Here is a 16,935-nt window from a genome sequence, read left to right as displayed (position 1 = left end):
AAGCACTACCTTTGACACAATTGACCGCAACACTCTGCTAGATCGCCATGAGATCTGGTAGCACCCTTAATTGGTTTTGCTCATATATCTTGGAGAGAATTTATTTTTGTTTGTCTTGGAGACAGGACAAAAAGATATACGATGTACTTTTGGTATTGTTCAGAGCAGCTGTCTTGGTCCCCTATTCTTCTCCTTATACATGTTCCCCTAAGAGAGCATAAATTTGATTTCCAGATGTCACACAATTGTATATCTTGTTTGAGCCTGATGGTGATCTTCTCTGACTTCTGATACAGCAGCAATAAACAGGTGGAGGATCAAAAATTTCCTAAACCTAAGAGAAGACAAGAGGTGTTCCACAGCTGATACAAAGGTACAGTAGGTAGAGGGGCAGTTAGTGTTGAGGAAGCAGGGAGTCTGCAGAAGGACTTGTACAGATTGGGAGAATGGGCAAAGAAGTAGCAAATGGAATATAGTACAGAGGAGTGTATGATCCTGAACTTTAGCGAAAGGAATAAAGGTGTAGACTGTTTTCTAAATAGGAAGAAAATTCAAAAAATAGAGGTGCAAAGAGACTTGAGAGTTCTTGTATAAAATTCCCTAAAGGCTAACTTGCAGGTTGAGTAGGTGGTAAGGAAGAAAATGCAATATTTTTTTAATTGAGGTACAGCACAAAATGGGCCCTTCTGGCTCTTTGAGCCATGCTGCCCAGCAATCCCCTGATCTAATCCCAGTCTAAACACGGACCAACAATGACTAATTAACCTACCAACCAGTATGTATTTGGATTGTGGCAGGAAATCAGAGCACCAGGAAGAGAATATCCTTACAGACAGCCTGGGTCGCCCATACTGTAAAGTGTTGTGCTATCCACTATGCTACCATGCTGCCAGCATTCATTTCAAAAGGACCAGAATATAAGGGCAAGGATGTGATGCTGAGGCTTTATAAAGCATTGGTCAGACCACACTTGGAGTATTATGAGGAGTTTTCAGTCGTGTATCTACCAAAAGATTTGCTGGCATTAGAGAGGGTCCGGAGGAGATTCACAAGAATGATTCTGGGAATGAAAGGGTTAATGTATGAGGAGCATTTGATGCCTCTAGGCCTGTACTTGCTAGAGTTTAGAAGAATGAGGCGAGGATTTCATTGAAGCCTATGGAATATTGAAAGGTCTAGACCGAGTGGATGTGGAGAGAATGTTTCCTTTAGTGGGTGAGTCTAGCATCAGAGGGCACAGCTTCAGAATAGAGGGGTATCCATTTAGAACAGAGATGAGTAGGACCTTCTTTAGCCATAGGGTAGTGTATCAGTGGAATTTATTGCCACAGACAACTGTGGAAGCCAAGTTGTTGAGTATATTTAAGGCAGAGGTTGATAGGTTCTTGATTAATCAGGGCAAAAATTATGGGGAAAAGGCAGGAGAATATGGTTGAGAGGAATAATAAATCAGCCATGATGGAATGGTGGAGCAGAGTCAATGGGCCAAGTAGCCTAATTCTGCTCTTATGTCTTATACCTAAGATAAAACTGAAATACCTTTAGTTGGTCCCAAACACAAGAGAGAGAAACTTCTTGATAAACTGGGGAACTTGGCTGCCCTTATAAAATCAGAAGTAGCAAGCCTAGGTGTTATCCTTGATTCTGATTTGCATTTTAAATCCCAAATAAAAAAAGTGACCTGATCAGCATTTCTTCAACTTAAGAAATATTGCAAAGGTATGTCCATTTCTGTTACTAAATGATGCTGTAAAACTAATTCATGCCCTTCTGTTGAACAGACTTCGATTACTGCAGTACACATTTTATTAGCCTTCCAAAAGCAATCTATTAACAAACTTCAACTTATTCAGAATATCGCTGTTAGACCTTTCAACTTAAAACCAGGATGAGAGATCTGGCTGGTGGTGTAGTGGCATTCACACTGGACTTTGACCCGAGTGGTCCCAAGTTTGAATTGGGCTGGCTCCTTGCACGCTTTCTTAACGTGCTGGGCTGAGCATTGAGCTAGCAACTTAGCCAAAAAAAAAACAGACAAAAATGCTAAAGAAATGGCAAGGATGCTGGCTGATGCACCACAAGGTATGAAAGGAGCAGTAACAGGATGAGAGAGCACGTCACTCTTTCCTTTACTGCTGTCATTGGCCTCCTGTATCTTTTAGAATTGATTTTAATTTTCTCTTGTGTTTAAAGCTCTCCGGTCTGGGATTGGAGTACATTGCAGAATCACTTTTATTTTATAATGCTGCTTGAACTCTCAGGTCTTCTTCCACTGGTTTCTTAAATTAAGCAATCTCCCTCAAAAGATAATTGGCAGGTCTTTTTTTTTTAACTACAGTCATTAACTGGAACTATAAGAGTTGCAGACTCAGTTGACACTTAAATGCCAGCTCTAAACCTATTTATTTAACCTTGCTCTTAATTAACACCATATTGCCCTTTATTTTCGTATTCATGCTTTATCTCATTGTAAAGCACTTTGAACTACATTATTTGTATGAAAAGTTCACTGCAAAGTAAGTTATTAATCTGTCACTGTTTTATGAATTTGTAATTACAATAGCTTGTGACTGTTTTTTGCAATAGAGATGAGATGTTAAAAGATAAGCAATGAGAAAGTGTCAAAAGATTGAGACAAGTTTAAAAAACTTCACCGTTTGCTTGCATTGTAATTACTTTTGTCAATAAAACATTCTTGCCCTCCATCCTAGCACAGATAGTTCCCTTTCCTTCTTCCTGGTTTCAGTTTCCCAAGGTTATCAGCTGTTAATCTGTAATGTTGCCTATCTGACACATTACTGTGTCCCTCTTTGTAGATGGTGACTAGCTTGATGTGTACTTCCAGTATCTTAAGTTGCTTCTTCAAATTTCTCCACTTTGTCTGCATTTATGTTAATAACTGTTTCCCAGTTTATAATAAAGATTCAATGTTCCCATGTTTTTTGTGTTATTCTTTAATGTTTTATGACCTGTATAATGCTTTATAGTTTTCTTTGTTCTCTCACTTTCCAAATTGCTACCGATAGATGAAGCTATCGGCATTGTGTATGTCTTCTAGAAGCAATTCAGTTTATTTGTATCAGTTTACGTCCAGGGACGCTGCTTTAAACTGGAGGGCCTTCACTTTCACTTTGAGCTTTAGAGCAAGGAAATGTTGCTAAGCAGGATTGTGGATCAGTGATGTTTTGGGATACATCAAAAGTAAAAGTTGTGAGTTGCTTTCCAGCTGAAGGGAATTATATAATTTAAATCAATGGCCAAACTTGAGCTAGTGCTTATGTTGACATGTTGTGTACTGGGACCATGGAGTGGGTATTACTGGCTAAAAGTCACAGGAATGTTTTATGTTGTAATTGAGATTCTGCAGGGCCGCTGTGTTGTAACACTGCCAGCTATGTAACTGCAATTATGAACCAGCAACATTAATCGGAATGTATTTTTAAATTTTAGTTACGTTGATTGTCAAGATTCAGAAAAGCAGATTGACCTTTTGACTAATGACCAATATTTAAAGGTAATCCATTTGATGTGTATTCCAGACTTGATGTGATACTTGATACTTAAATAACGTACTCTTCATTGCTGATGTACATTAGCTCTTGAAAAGGATTGCGTTAAATTTACATTCCTTGTCATTTTCAAATCTCTTCATAATTTCAGCATGCACCATCTCTTCAGCTTCCTCCTGAATTTTCACATCCACTGGTTGCCATCAATCCCTTGACTCTGATTTTTAAAAAACAATATAGGCCCCATAAGCCAGCTTTTCTAATAGAGGCTTAGGGAATACCTCCCAATATCCCTTTATGTTTACCTCTTGTACCTTCAGCAATTTTCTCAAATATGTTTTATCACTTAGAATTTCAGTCACCTCTTTATTTCTCATACCATGTATTAAAATATTACAATTCAATTGTTTCTTTTCCCATCATCTTCTCCATCATGCAAAATGCCTAGGTATTCCTCAATATAAATGTCTCCTTAAATTAATATGATAAAACGTTTGCTGTGTATTAAAAGGCTCTGGTTCCACATGTTGATTCTCTGAAACACAAAGATTTACGGTACTCAGGTAGGAGAATGAAGAAGCAATAATCTGTGCTAAGTTAGGTTATGATTAGATCAGCGTGCTTAATTTTCACTGCCAAAACATAGATAAAGCACTAAAGATCAGGTTGGTGCCAAGAAAGAGGATAGACAGATAAAAAATAAAATTGAAATGAGAGATTTTTAAGACTGTAAAGGCACTTGATAAATTAAAGAGAAAATGATTTTTTCTGTGGATGGATATCAATAAATCAGAATCAGGATTATTATTACTGTCTTGTATTCAGTGGTTCAATTTAATGTCATAGAATCTGAAATCCTTGCTCTTCGCAGACATCCATGAAACAGAGAGCAAAAACCCCAAAGAATGAATGACAGAAAAAAGTTAGAACCCTAAAGCCCCCTCCCCTCCCCTTGCACAAGCAGCAGCAAAGCATCAATATTCTCCCTCCCCTCCCCCACTTGTTCCAGCAAAAATTATCAGCCTCCCCACCACCCACCATGCAAGCAATAGCAAGCCGCTGAAGACCGTGACCTTTAGTTCATCAAGTATTACTGTTCATCCCAACACCTCAACAGCTTTCTCTCTCACTAATGAGCGAGAGCGAGATGTCACTTCTGCCACAACAAAAGAGGAGGCTCACAGCTTGCTGTTTCAATGTTACAGTCTGCAGCATCGCTTATTTCGAGTTCCCCCAACCTGAGAATCACCAAAACCTCTATCAGCATCGAGAGAGAGAAAGAGTGATTGCAAGTGCAGAGACCTTTGACAGCCACACTCACTTTCTCGACGTGTAAATCTCCTGCACGCTTTAGTTTGCAGCATTGGCAAGGAATCAGGTCTTCCTCAGGGCCACAGTCCCCGCAGCCTAAAGGTGCACGTCTTCCAAGCTGCTTCTGGAGATACTGAAGCCTCAGGCCACTTGGCAAGTTCCTGAAGAGAAAGAACCCACTGTCCAGGAAGAACGCAGTTTGAGTGCAGCTATAGATCATGGACTCAGCCACCTTGAAAAGGAAAACAACAGACATGAGAACAGAAACTTAAAATGTTTCGTGGTTGAACTCTTAAAATGACTTAACTCTTAACTCTTAAAACTTAAAATGTTTCGTGGTTGTAATTGTTATATGGTTATATAATGGAGGGTTATGGGCTGAGTGCGGGTTGGTGGGACTAGGGGAGAGTAAGCATTCGGCACGGACTAGAAAGGCTGAGATGACCTGTTTCCATGTTGTAATTGTTATATGGTTATAACTCAAAGTCGTCCAGGTCTGCAAAAACCTCTGGCGTCATCTTTAACTATGATATGAAATTAGTTATTTTGCAGCAGCAATACAGTGCAAGAATATAAAGTTACTATAAATATAAAATAAATAGTACAAAAAAAAGGAATAATGAGCTAGTGTGTGTTGATTTGTGGACTGTTCAGAAATCTGATGGCAGAGAGGAAGAAGTGGTTTCTGAATCGTTGAGTGGGTGTCTTCAGACTCCTGTACTTCCTCCCTGATGGTAGTACCAAGAAGAGGGCATATTCCAAAGTGGTTAGGTGCATAGAGATGGATGCTGTCTTTTTGATGCACCATCTCTTGAGGATGTCCTCAATAATGGGGAGAATTGTGCCTGTGATGGAGCTGGTTGAGTCTACAAAACCTCTGTAGCCTCTTGAGTTCTGTGCATTGGAGCCTTCGTATCAGGCCGTGGTGTAACCAGTCAGAGTACTCTCCCGTGCACCTATAAACAAAAGGGGTTGTTTTTAAAAATTATTACTGAACTAAAGGAAGGAGAGGAATTCAGATTTATTTTACTTAAGGTTACTTACAATTGGAATGTTTGCCACAACAAGTTGCGGAGGTAGGAATTAAAGATTAAAGAAAATTTGGATAGATTAAGATACTATTTTTATGGTAAATGTAGAGTGGTGGGGTTAGCTTAGGATTGCTTTGACAAAAATTGGCATAGATATGGATTGAAGGACTTGGTTTATTGTTTGAATTGTTACAGTTTTTGGTTAATAAAGTTTATAACCAGCACAAAGTTTTTATTTACCTCTAATGAAAATCTGCCATATCAACTAATATTTTTTATTATATTATGAACTTTTCTTTCTTAACTTGCAAAACGAGATGGTCCAATACCAATGGATGTTTCCAGCTGAATCACTTTAAGCATCATTAGAGTTATGTTGAGTACTAGATGATTTTCAATTCATTTACACATTCCTTTTATTTGTCTATCAAATTTTACAGACTGCTGTAGAAACACTGTTGACAAGCCTTCACAATTACCACAAGAATTACTTCCCGGTTCTGAAATGCTTGCACATTTTTACATCTTCGCTTCCAAGGTATCCTTTGGGTAAACAGGTGTGTGTTTGCTTTTGAAATATCTAAAATACTTAACTACAAATGAATTGTTTTACTTTTCTGAACATTAACAATATGCTTAGAAAGCATTTTATTGAAGATGTTGAAGGCAGATTGGGTGAGGTGAAGCATCTGACTCTAGTTCACCAAGTTAGTTTATTGCACTTGTTCTCACAAAAGAAACCATCTGTTTTGTCCTATATTTTATAATAGCCATAAGGTAAAAGAGGAGTATTAGGATATTATTGGCTACGTAAGAGTGAAACAGTTCTTGGTAGTTGTGGGAGGAAGGTAGAAAAGCCTGTAATCACTTGCTGGTTGATAGAACTTCCAGTCAGGCAGGTGTTGAAATGTTCCACCTGCTAACAAGAGAAATAATTTAAATCATTACCATCATCTGTGTTTAGTTTCAAAGGAATGCACTTCACCCACTAGTTTGAATCATTGAGCAATAGTTTTTGATAATTGTAAATCTTGCCTATACAAGTAGGCAATCTGCACTGCTTATTCAGTCCTCAGTGTTGTTGGAAGGGCCAGCAATTATTCCCATGCTTAATTGCCCTTGAGAAGGTAGAAATGAGCTGCCACTTTAAATAGAACACAGTAGAATAGGGAGTTCTTGGATTTAGACTTAGTGATGATGAAGAACAATAGTTTATTTCTGAATCAGATATAAATCTGAGGGGAAGCAGTAGGAGGTGCTTTCAGAACTGCCTGGACATGTAACTACAGCACATTTTTTGGTGGTTTGCTCTACAGTTACTGTTTGTCAGTGGTAAACTGAATGAACATTTAACCTGACTTGCATAATCCAAGACGAAGCGGTCAGCTTGGGGTTCTATCAACAGAAGGTGGTTCGTTCTAGGAGAGTGCCCTTTTGAATTCCTGCAGTGATGTCCTAGGATTGGGAGGATTGACGTACAAGAGCCATAACTATCTTTTTTGTAAACTGTGGCTCCAGTAATTGTAGTGTTGTTTCCCTTAATGTCCATTGACTTTAATTTTACTAGGACTCCCCAGTGTTACGCTTGGTCAAAAGCTGCCTTCACGTTTAGATGAGTCAGTCCCACCTTATTGTGGTATTTAGTTCTTTGGTACATGCTTGGACCAAAGGTCTGATGATGTGTGGAGCATACTGGTCCTTGCAGAAGCCAAACTGAGCATCAGTAAGCAGTTTATTGGTGAGCCCTGTCAATAAAGCCTTTTATCATTTTACTCATGTTTAAAAAATGTTCTGGGCAATTAATTGGATTGGTTTTGTCCTGGTTTTTATGAACAGGATATATATGGACATTTTCTCCATTGTTGAGTAGATAGGTTTACAAATTGTGTTAAGTATTAGAGGTAGATAATGTGAAAGAATAAATGGAGGATTTGAGATGTTGTTCAGTGTGACTTCTATTCATTGTGTAAAAGAGAGTTTAACGTTTGAAAGTCATATGTGTCTTTTACATTGCATCCTGGAATAAAAATTGAATGCAGCAATGTTATATGCATACTGTAAAGTCAGTTAGCCAAGACATCTAAGGATCTTGTTTTTATTTTGAAAATAAATTTGCAAGTACTCTATAAATGGAGTTGTATAGAGATCCTGGTTGTAATGACTTGTGGTATGTTATGTAAGGAAAGTCTGTAGTTATTAAAGGAAACTATTCCTGTAGTTCTTGAAGTGCCATCAGTCCAGGTATACATACAGACTGTCAAGTCATGGCTAAGAAATTTCTTTCATTCCAGATCTTAGTGCAAATTATTTCCTGGAGGTATGTGGAATTTGTAGAGATAAACAACTATTTCCAGAGCCGTCTTTATTCTTGCTGTTATCGATAGAGGCACTTGATCAATCTGGGGAAGTGTGAACTGATTGGTGTGAAGCAAGTATTTTCTACATTGGAAGTGTGCTCTCAACTCTGTTGATCGAGGTTGTAATGTGGACTCAAGGACCTAAAAGTGAAGCATAGTTAACAATTTTTCCTGGAAAGCAGAGCATAATTGGAAACCACAGCCACATCAGAATTTTCAGTGAAATTAATGTTAAGGATGTAACAAACTGTTCTGGGTTAAGAACTGCCTAATGCTTTGTGGAGCTAATTTTATTCATAGTACTGTGGTTTTGTTTAGTGGAAAAAACAATTAGATTTTAACTTCCTTTTTACATGGATCTTTGAATATGCCTGGAATTTATTGATGACTTGTGAACCCACAGATCAGAGAACTCTACATCACCTGTTTAGAGTCAAACGTATGGGAAAATGAGGAGTACACTGCTGCTTTCCAACTGTTCAGGTAAAAGTATAGAGAATAATATGTGGAAAACACAAAATGCTGGCAGAACTCAGCAGGCCAGACAGCATCTATGGGAGGAGGTAATAACGACGTTTCGGGCCGAAACCCTTCATCAGGAGAATAATATGTGACTCAGCTGCTCTAGCCTAAGAATCTTGTAATGATGTAGTACTTTATAACTACAGCACTTCCTACTTTTGTATGTCATAACTTTATTGATTCACAATGTTGGTTGTTTAGCTCTTCACTGTATGGAATGTACACATTCCATAAGAAACAAATCGTACAGCTCAGTTGGTCCATATGCATCTCATCACTCCAAGCCTAACATGCTTCTTCCCCATCCATTTCAAGGCTATAATCATCTTCTGCTTAAATGCTTAAATAATTTGGTCTCCTTAAAATAATCTCTACAGCATCACTTTGGTAAATTTCTGACTTTAGATCCTCCTGCTTCAAATATTTTATTTGCAAAATGATTTTATCATATTTAGTAGAAGTCCCCTTGAGATTCTAATTCCATATCATTTTATTGCCTAAGTTCCACATCTGTTTTAATAGTATTCTGGATGATGAATTAATTTTAATAGGGTCATAGAGCACTACCACTCAGAAACAGGCCTTCTGCTCATCTAGTCCATGCTGAATTATTATTTTGGCTAGCCGCATCAACCCATACCCCTCCCATCAATGTTCATCCAAATTTCCAAATTTCTCTTAAATGTTGAAGTTGAACTGCATCCATCACTTCTGCTGGCAGCTCATTCCACAGCCTTGCTACTCTGAATGAAGGTCCCCCTCCCGTTCCTCTTAAACGCTTCATCTTTTACCCTTAACCCATGACCTCTAGCTCTTTAATTTTAATTTTTAAATATTTTCGCGATGTTTGATGATTTGGTACAGGAACTGCTAGTAGGGACTGGTTACAGTAGTGAGATTGATTTTTAAATTTTGTGAAATTTGCCCATTGGATGGAACTTGAATGAGGCAGTTTGATGCATCTGCTGAGGAAAGCCAATGAGCTTAGCAGGGTCATTTCACCCTGTTCAGTATCAATGCAGCTGCAGCATTTCTTTTCCCTTTCTCTTTCTTTTAATTGGAAAAGGTCATTGTGCCCATTGAGTCAAAGCTGGCTCTCTCCTACTTATTTCGCTATAGTTTATGCCCACCCATGTGCCCATCAACTCCAACTTAATTTTTCTACCGTTCATCTACACCGAGGTAATTTATAATAGTCAAACAACCTACCAGCATGGCTTTGTGATGTAAGAGTAAATCTGAGCACCTGGAACACAGAGTGTATAAATGTAGTCAACAACAAACCCAGCTGGCTGTAGCTGTAGGCAAGAACACCTCCTGCTGTACCCCACTGTGCTACTTTAATCAATTGTTGCATGAAATTTCCATGTTGTAATTTTGGTAATGATATTGTGAAGGTATTCTAACACGTGAAGCATGGAACTTCTACAATTTGCAAATGGGAAAGAGCATGTCAGATTAGCCATTTGCCTGCTCCAACATATGATGGGAGAAGATGTGTATTGAATTTGTGTGGTGATTAAATAACTTGATCTGTTGCAGAATGATGGCCAAAGATGAGCTTGTACATCTGCTTCAAAAATGCTTAGAAGTGTTGCAGTCTTCTGAGCACAAATCCCTCACTCATTCCATACAAACACTGGAAGATTTCCTTGCAAAGTTTCAGAAACTGGACGGTACGTGTTGATGTAGTCAGTGGTAATGGGCCAGACCAAGATCTATTTTGTGGAAATGTAATTTCCATATTATTATTATTGCAATAGAAACATGAGCGATCCAGCTTGCTGATTCTTATTAATTTAACACTTCCTCAAATCTTCTATTAAAAAGAATTCAATAGAATTAAATTCTCAGAGGATGGTCACTTAATCTCTCATGTTGTGCCGGCTCTTTATGTGATAGATTCATATCCCTGTTCTTTCCCTACAGCATTGTATATATTTCCATTTTTCTACAAGTAATTATCTTTTTGAAAGCTATAGTCATTATGCCTGCTATAATTCAAGTAAATTTTCTCTGTTCTCCCAAAGTTCATGACATCCTTCCTCAGATGTAGGGTCCAGAATTGGGCATTATTTTAAATAAACAGTGATGTAGAATGATTAATCAAAACACCTTTAAATTTCATTTCTGAAATAATGATCTCCTCATCTTGTAGCACCTTTGAACATATTGTTAATTCAAATCACTCTGCTGCTGAACCTCTCTTATAATTCTACCATTCAGTTTTTACTGCCTTTTCTCATTCCTCCTTAAAAACTGCTCATTTCTGTACCATGAATCTTGCTTCCTGTAAGTCTGGCCATTTTTTTCCAAACTGTTTTATTTAACTTCTCGGCATAAATTCTGTAGATAATTATTACTGAGGAAACTGCATGGAGTAATCATCACGGAATCTGAAAATGAATGTAAGCTATTATTCCAATAATTTATTGGATGTATAACTAGTTCATCACAAGATACATTTTTGTTTAATCTCATGAAGATGTTGATACTGGAGAGGGGGAGCGCGTTTTCACATCTGGCACTCAGTGCTGAGCAATCTCAGATTGGAGAAAACTCGGTCTTTCTTCAGGAGAAAGATTACCTCTTGCAATAGTTATTTTTTTATTATTAATTTTACATAGGAGTTCCTGTGGAAGATATTGAAGAAGGTGAAGAACCCAAAGAAAGATCACAGAAATCGCTACAGAAAAAGACTGATCTTTATCAGCTTCAAAAGGTTCAATTTTTAGTTAATATGTTGCCTTCTTTCCTGTAAATACCCTACCTTCATACTTTCTATTCTGTTTTTCAAAACAAACTATTGATGATGGTTGAAAAGCTTGTAGCCAATTTCAGTGTAACAGTGGGCACCACAGTAGTGTGGTGGTTAGTGCAACACTATTACAGCTCAGGCTGTACCAGAGTTCTGAGTTCAATTCTGGTACTGTTCTATGAGGAGTCTCTGTCACATCCTCCCTGTTGGTTTTCCTCGGGTGCTCCAGTTTCCTCACACAGCCCCAAGATGTACCTGGTGGGTTAATTGGTCATTGTAAATTGTTCCATGGTTAGCTTGGGGTTAATCGGGCTTGTGGTTTTGCTGGGGTGGCGTGGCTCAAAGGACCGGAAGGGCCTACTCCGCACTGTATTGCTAAGTAAATGTAGTTTTTAAGGGCTTCCTTTGGAAAATGAGACAAGGCAACTGACTGAAATTTGGGGGAGCATTTTAGGAATAGTGACCATATTTCTTGTAGTTTTAACATAGTTATTGAAAGAAATGGGGCTGGTTGAAAAGTTAAAGTCTTGTATTGGAGTAAAGCTAATTTTGATGGTACTAGGGAAGCGATTTATAAAGGTCAAATGGGAGAGGCTGTTCACAAGTAAAGGGAACAAGTAGTTTGCTTTCAAATTACTGGGTCAGCGTGTTCTTGTTAGAGTGAAGGGTAAGGCTGGCAGGATTAGTAAACCTTGGTGGATGAGGTATATTGAGTCTCAGGTCAAGAAAAAGAAGGCATATACCAGGTATATGGTCCTCTTAAGGATTCTTATGGTTGTCTACATATGGAGTCATAGCAGATGGGTGCAGTCATAAATGAACACTTCTCCACAATAAATACAGACAAGAAGGTAGTGAATTCAGTAAACGATAATGTGAAAGAGGACGCTTTGCCTTTTAAAGGTGGATAATGAGAAGACATTGTTGGGTCTCTGGTAGTGATTCTTGTATATTCCTTAGCCAGTGAGCCTAGCATCAGTGGTGTTAAGTAATTGGAGGGGATTCTGAGACAGGATATATCTGCAGTTCGAAAGGCAAAGACTAATAAGGGATAGTCGGCATAGTTCTGTGCATGGGAAATTATATCTCAAATCTAATTGAGTTTTTTTGAAGAGGTTATTGAGATATTTGCCAGGGTTAGAGTGATAGTGACTAAGTGGATTTAAACCAGTCTTTTGACATGGTCCTGCATGGTAAGCTATTCCAGAGAGTAGGATCACATGAAATCCAGGGTAATCGAACCATTTAGATACAAAATTGTCTTCTTGTAAGGAATAAGAAGGTGTAATGGAAGGTTGCACCAGTAATGAGCTGCAGGGATCAGTCCTGAGCCCCTCAATGTTTGTCACGTGTATTGATGATTTTGAGAATATGGGTGGCAAGATTGAAGGTTGTCTAAGGTTACAACAGTATATATTTCAACTGGTAAAGTGGGTAATGGAATGGCATATAAAGAAATGGCAGATCAAATTTAATGCAGACAAGCACAAAGTGATCCATTTTGGGAAGTCAAACCAAGGTAGAACTTACTCAGTAAATGACAGGGTCCTAAGTACTGTTGAACTGCAGAGAAACTTGGAGGTACAAGTACCCAGTTCTCTGAAAGTGACAAGGCAAGTAGACAGGCAGGTGAAGAAGACATCGGATAGTAATATTTTGCTGGTTTCCTGTTCCTTCGGGTTCAGACATACTGTAGGATTTTCATTCTCTTTCAAGTAATCACAATCCCCTTAGGGTTTTATTATCCAACCTGCCCACATTTTTGTTGTTCTTGTCTTCTTCACTGCGTACACCACTAATCAGCAGATCCCACAGATCAACCAGGTCAGCAGTCTAAATGACCATTTTGAAAACTGGAGGAACTCAGCAGGGCAGGCACAATCTATGGAAAAGAGTACAGTCAACTTGTTGGGCTGAGACTCTTAAGCAGGCCTGGAGAAAAAAAGCTGAGGAGTAGATTTAAAATGTGCGGGAGGGGAGAGAGAAACGGTGATAGGTGAAACTGGGAGAGGGAAAGATGAAGAAATAGTTGGCAAGTTGACTGGTGAAAGAGATACAGGACTGGAGAATGGGGAGTCTGATAGGTGGGGACAGAAGGCCATGGAAGAAAGAAAAGGGGGAGGAGCGCCTGAGGGAGCCAGTGGGCAGGCAAGGAGAGAAAGTGAGAGAAGGAAAAGGGATAGGGTCTGGGAAAGAGAGGGCAGGGGGCCATTGCCAGAAGTTCGAGAAATTGATGTTTATGCTATCAGCTTGGAGGCTGCCCAGATGGACTATAAGGTGTTGTTCCTACAGCCTGAGTGTGGCCTCATCGCAACAGTAGAGGAGGCTATGGATTGACATATCGGAATAGAAAGTGGAATTAAAATGGGTGGCTACTGGGAGATCCTGCTTCTTCAGGTGGAAGGAGCATAGGTGCATGGTGAAACCATCTCCCAATCTACGTCGGGTCTCACTGATACACAGGAGGCCACACCCAGGAGCACCGGACATGGTATATGACCCCAACAGAGTCACAAGGGAAGTGTAGCTTTGCCTGGAAGGACTTTTTGGGGCCCTGAATGGTAATGAGGGAGGAGGTATAGGGGCAGGTGTAGCACTTGTTCTACTTGCAAGGATGAGTGCCAGGAGGGAAATCAGTGGGGAGGGACGAATGGACAAGGGAGTCGTGTAGGAAGTGATTCCTGTGGAGAGCAGAAAGTGGGAGTGAAGGAAAGATGTGCTTGATGGTAGGATCCTGTTGGAGATGACGGAAGATGTGGAGAATTATGTGTGTAGTGATCTTAAATTTGAATGAATGAAAATGTAAATTTTGCATGGCTGATGGTTATTGTATTTTAATGTTCAAGAAAGGCAAATGTATTTCAAAAACTGCGTATGCTAAAAATCTCAAACCACTAGTGAAGTAAGCCTTTTAAGTTTTGTTTTAATTGGGGGTGAGGGAAAGCTGTTTAACCATTTTAAAACCAAAATATGCAAGTATCATATTTATAACAAGATTTCCCATCACTTTCAGTGCCTTGCTAGTGAGCAATAACTGTACCAAAGATAGTTTTTGAAAATTACAGCTTTGGCTTTTGCAGACCTTACTGGAAATGAAGGAATTAAGAAGATCCAAGAAACCAAGCAAGTTTGAAGTTTTGCGAATGGATGTTCTTGAATTTATGGACAAACTTGTAAGGTGAGTTAATAGGATAGTTAATGAGAACAATTGCAGTGACATTTTTAATATGAAGTTGTACTTTCTTCAGTGCCTGTTAGGGGTTCCTAAAACATACCCTATGAGGAAGAAGCAGTTATTATCTTCTCTTAGCACACACAAGCCCTTCCCCATCACTTGCCTTGACTTGACTGTCGCATTTATAAAGCAGCAGCATCTACATCTTGTGAGTCTTCAGGTCTGAGGGAAGAGGGTTGTTAGGGACGTGTTGAACAAGTCTAGTCAACAAAGGTTCAGGGACAGGTTATTGAATCTTTCCGTTGCCTGTATTTTCTCCCTCTCATCTCTTTATTGTTCAACAAAGAAAGTTTTTTTTTCACTGTGGGCCAAATAGCCTGTTCCTGTGTTGCAATGAAATATTTAAATATATCTATTCAAATTGTTGTCGGTCCAAGATTCCAAGAGATTAGATAGCCCTGGGCATTTTTGTTCTTCTTTCTCATATCCTGGTGTCTCTCCTCCAGTCAAAATAATTTGTTATCTTCACGCAGTATTAAAAGCCCTACAAAGCAGCTGTCTCTTAACCATCTTTGCTTGTAATATAGTCCACCATCTCAAATCTCTCTTTGCATCTTGAATTTACATACTGTGCCTATTGCAATTGTCCTGCTCACCTTTTAAACCTTCAATATACGTTTTACAGTGTTCAGAAACATCTAACATTCCAATGTATTGTACAGATTTATCATCACTTTTAATATTTGTACTTTGCCTTATTAAAACACAAATGCCATTAGACTTTTAATGGTGTTTTCCATTTAGGGAATATGTATTTTGATCAGGAATTGCCAGTTCAGTGAAAGATACGGGTCTTTATTTTTCCTCTTAGAACAATTAATTTCAAACTTGGGTAAAGTGCTCAGCTGTCTGTTTGTCTGCTCGTATGCCTTAGCCTTCCTCAAGTGTTCTGGAACCACAGCCCTGCTCTGCCCGTGTTTTTCGTATCAACATCAGGTTTTAAGATTGTTACTAATGCTAATGTTTTGGCACTGTCAGTTCAACCCCAATTCCAGTCTGCCAAAAGTACTTCCAATTTTTCTTCCTTCCTTCAACCTAACTTCTTTTACTCCACCAACTCACATGGACAGACATCTTATTGAATGTTTTATGAAAATTCTTGCGCATCCACATGCCCTGTAGGCTGGATGTGACCTTGTAGCTTAAAAAAAATCAAAACACACATTTTCCAACCTGTCCTTTTCCAAACTTAACTGTAGTTTCCCTTAGTTTCAAAATAAATTTACTTTACAGCTCTTAACTAGAAAAAAAAGCAGTCAATTCAGAAATAAAACCAAAATATAATGAATAAAAGAAGTGAAAAGTAGAATCTGAAGTATACAGGGGTGGCGACGGGGGAAAACTGCGGTCTAGTGTAGGATGTTACTAGCATACTACTCATCATCTGCTGTGAAGAAATTCTTGTTTCTGCTTGCCTCTAGTTTGTTTGTTTAGTTAGATCAGCTGCCCTCTTTCATGTCACCCACTACTAATTGTTCATTACTTCACTGAACCTGACTAAATCTCTGTTTGCTTTTAAGACTGTTCTGTTGATTAATTAATCTGTTGCTAAGCAGTGATATGAAAACTCCCAATGATATTTGAAGAAGCCACAATGATATAAACACATAACTGTCTAATTTTAGTCAGCCTGTACTGTTGTAATGTCTGGAGACAGTGGACCACCAATGCAAACCAGACCCCAGTTTCAATTTTGGCTCAAATTCAATACAAGAAGAGCCACATTTTTTAACTTTTAATTAGGTTTGCTTGAATGAAGTGAAGAACTGAGCAGTGAGGGGAGAGTTGTAATTCGTTGTTACCATATCACCTCTTTTGAAGAGTGTTAAAGTAAAATGTTGCAAAAATGGGTCATTCAGCTCGTCAAGGTGTCCCATCTCCTGCAAAGCACATTCCCAGCAAATGAAAGTGCTTATCACTGTCAACTTTGGTAAAAAAAAATGGTTAGTGTACAGGCTTTGGTCCAGATGTTGGATGTTTCTTAAGTGCTTTTCTCTTTATTACTAGAAATAGGGGAATTCTTCCAGTATTTCCTGATGCAGTAGACTAGAAAATAGATTAGAAGAGCACTTTTTCTACAAACGTACATTTGAGTACGAATGTACTTGGTACATTTGAGTTAATTTTTGGGCATATTTCAAAGAGATTACTATTAAAATTGCATTTCCTGTTGAAGACCTGCCCATCAGGAATTTGGCAGGTCTTGTTCCAT

The 16,935-nt window shown here is 38.6% G+C and overlaps 1 protein-coding gene across 2 annotated transcripts in view; it reads left to right on the top strand.

Annotated features, from left to right (window-relative positions):
• The window catches only part of orc3 (origin recognition complex, subunit 3), a 71,005-nt gene that overhangs the window by 26,248 nt on the left and 27,822 nt on the right, over positions 1-16,935 (top strand). For both annotated transcript variants that reach the window (XM_073056395.1, XM_073056396.1), the window contains exons 11-16: positions 3,451-3,514; positions 6,292-6,408; positions 8,612-8,691; positions 10,273-10,406; positions 11,358-11,452; positions 14,569-14,666. In XM_073056395.1, coding sequence (XP_072912496.1) covers positions 3,451-3,514; positions 6,292-6,408; positions 8,612-8,691; positions 10,273-10,406; positions 11,358-11,452; positions 14,569-14,666 — 588 coding nt within the window. The remainder of the gene's footprint in view (positions 1-3,450; positions 3,515-6,291; positions 6,409-8,611; positions 8,692-10,272; positions 10,407-11,357; positions 11,453-14,568; positions 14,667-16,935) is intronic.

This window comes from Hemitrygon akajei, chromosome 9 (assembly GCF_048418815.1).
Source record: "Hemitrygon akajei chromosome 9, sHemAka1.3, whole genome shotgun sequence".
Taxonomy (NCBI): Eukaryota; Metazoa; Chordata; class Chondrichthyes; order Myliobatiformes; family Dasyatidae; genus Hemitrygon; species Hemitrygon akajei.
Note: the sequence above shows the minus strand (reverse complement) of the source record. Positions and strands in the feature narration are given on the sequence as shown.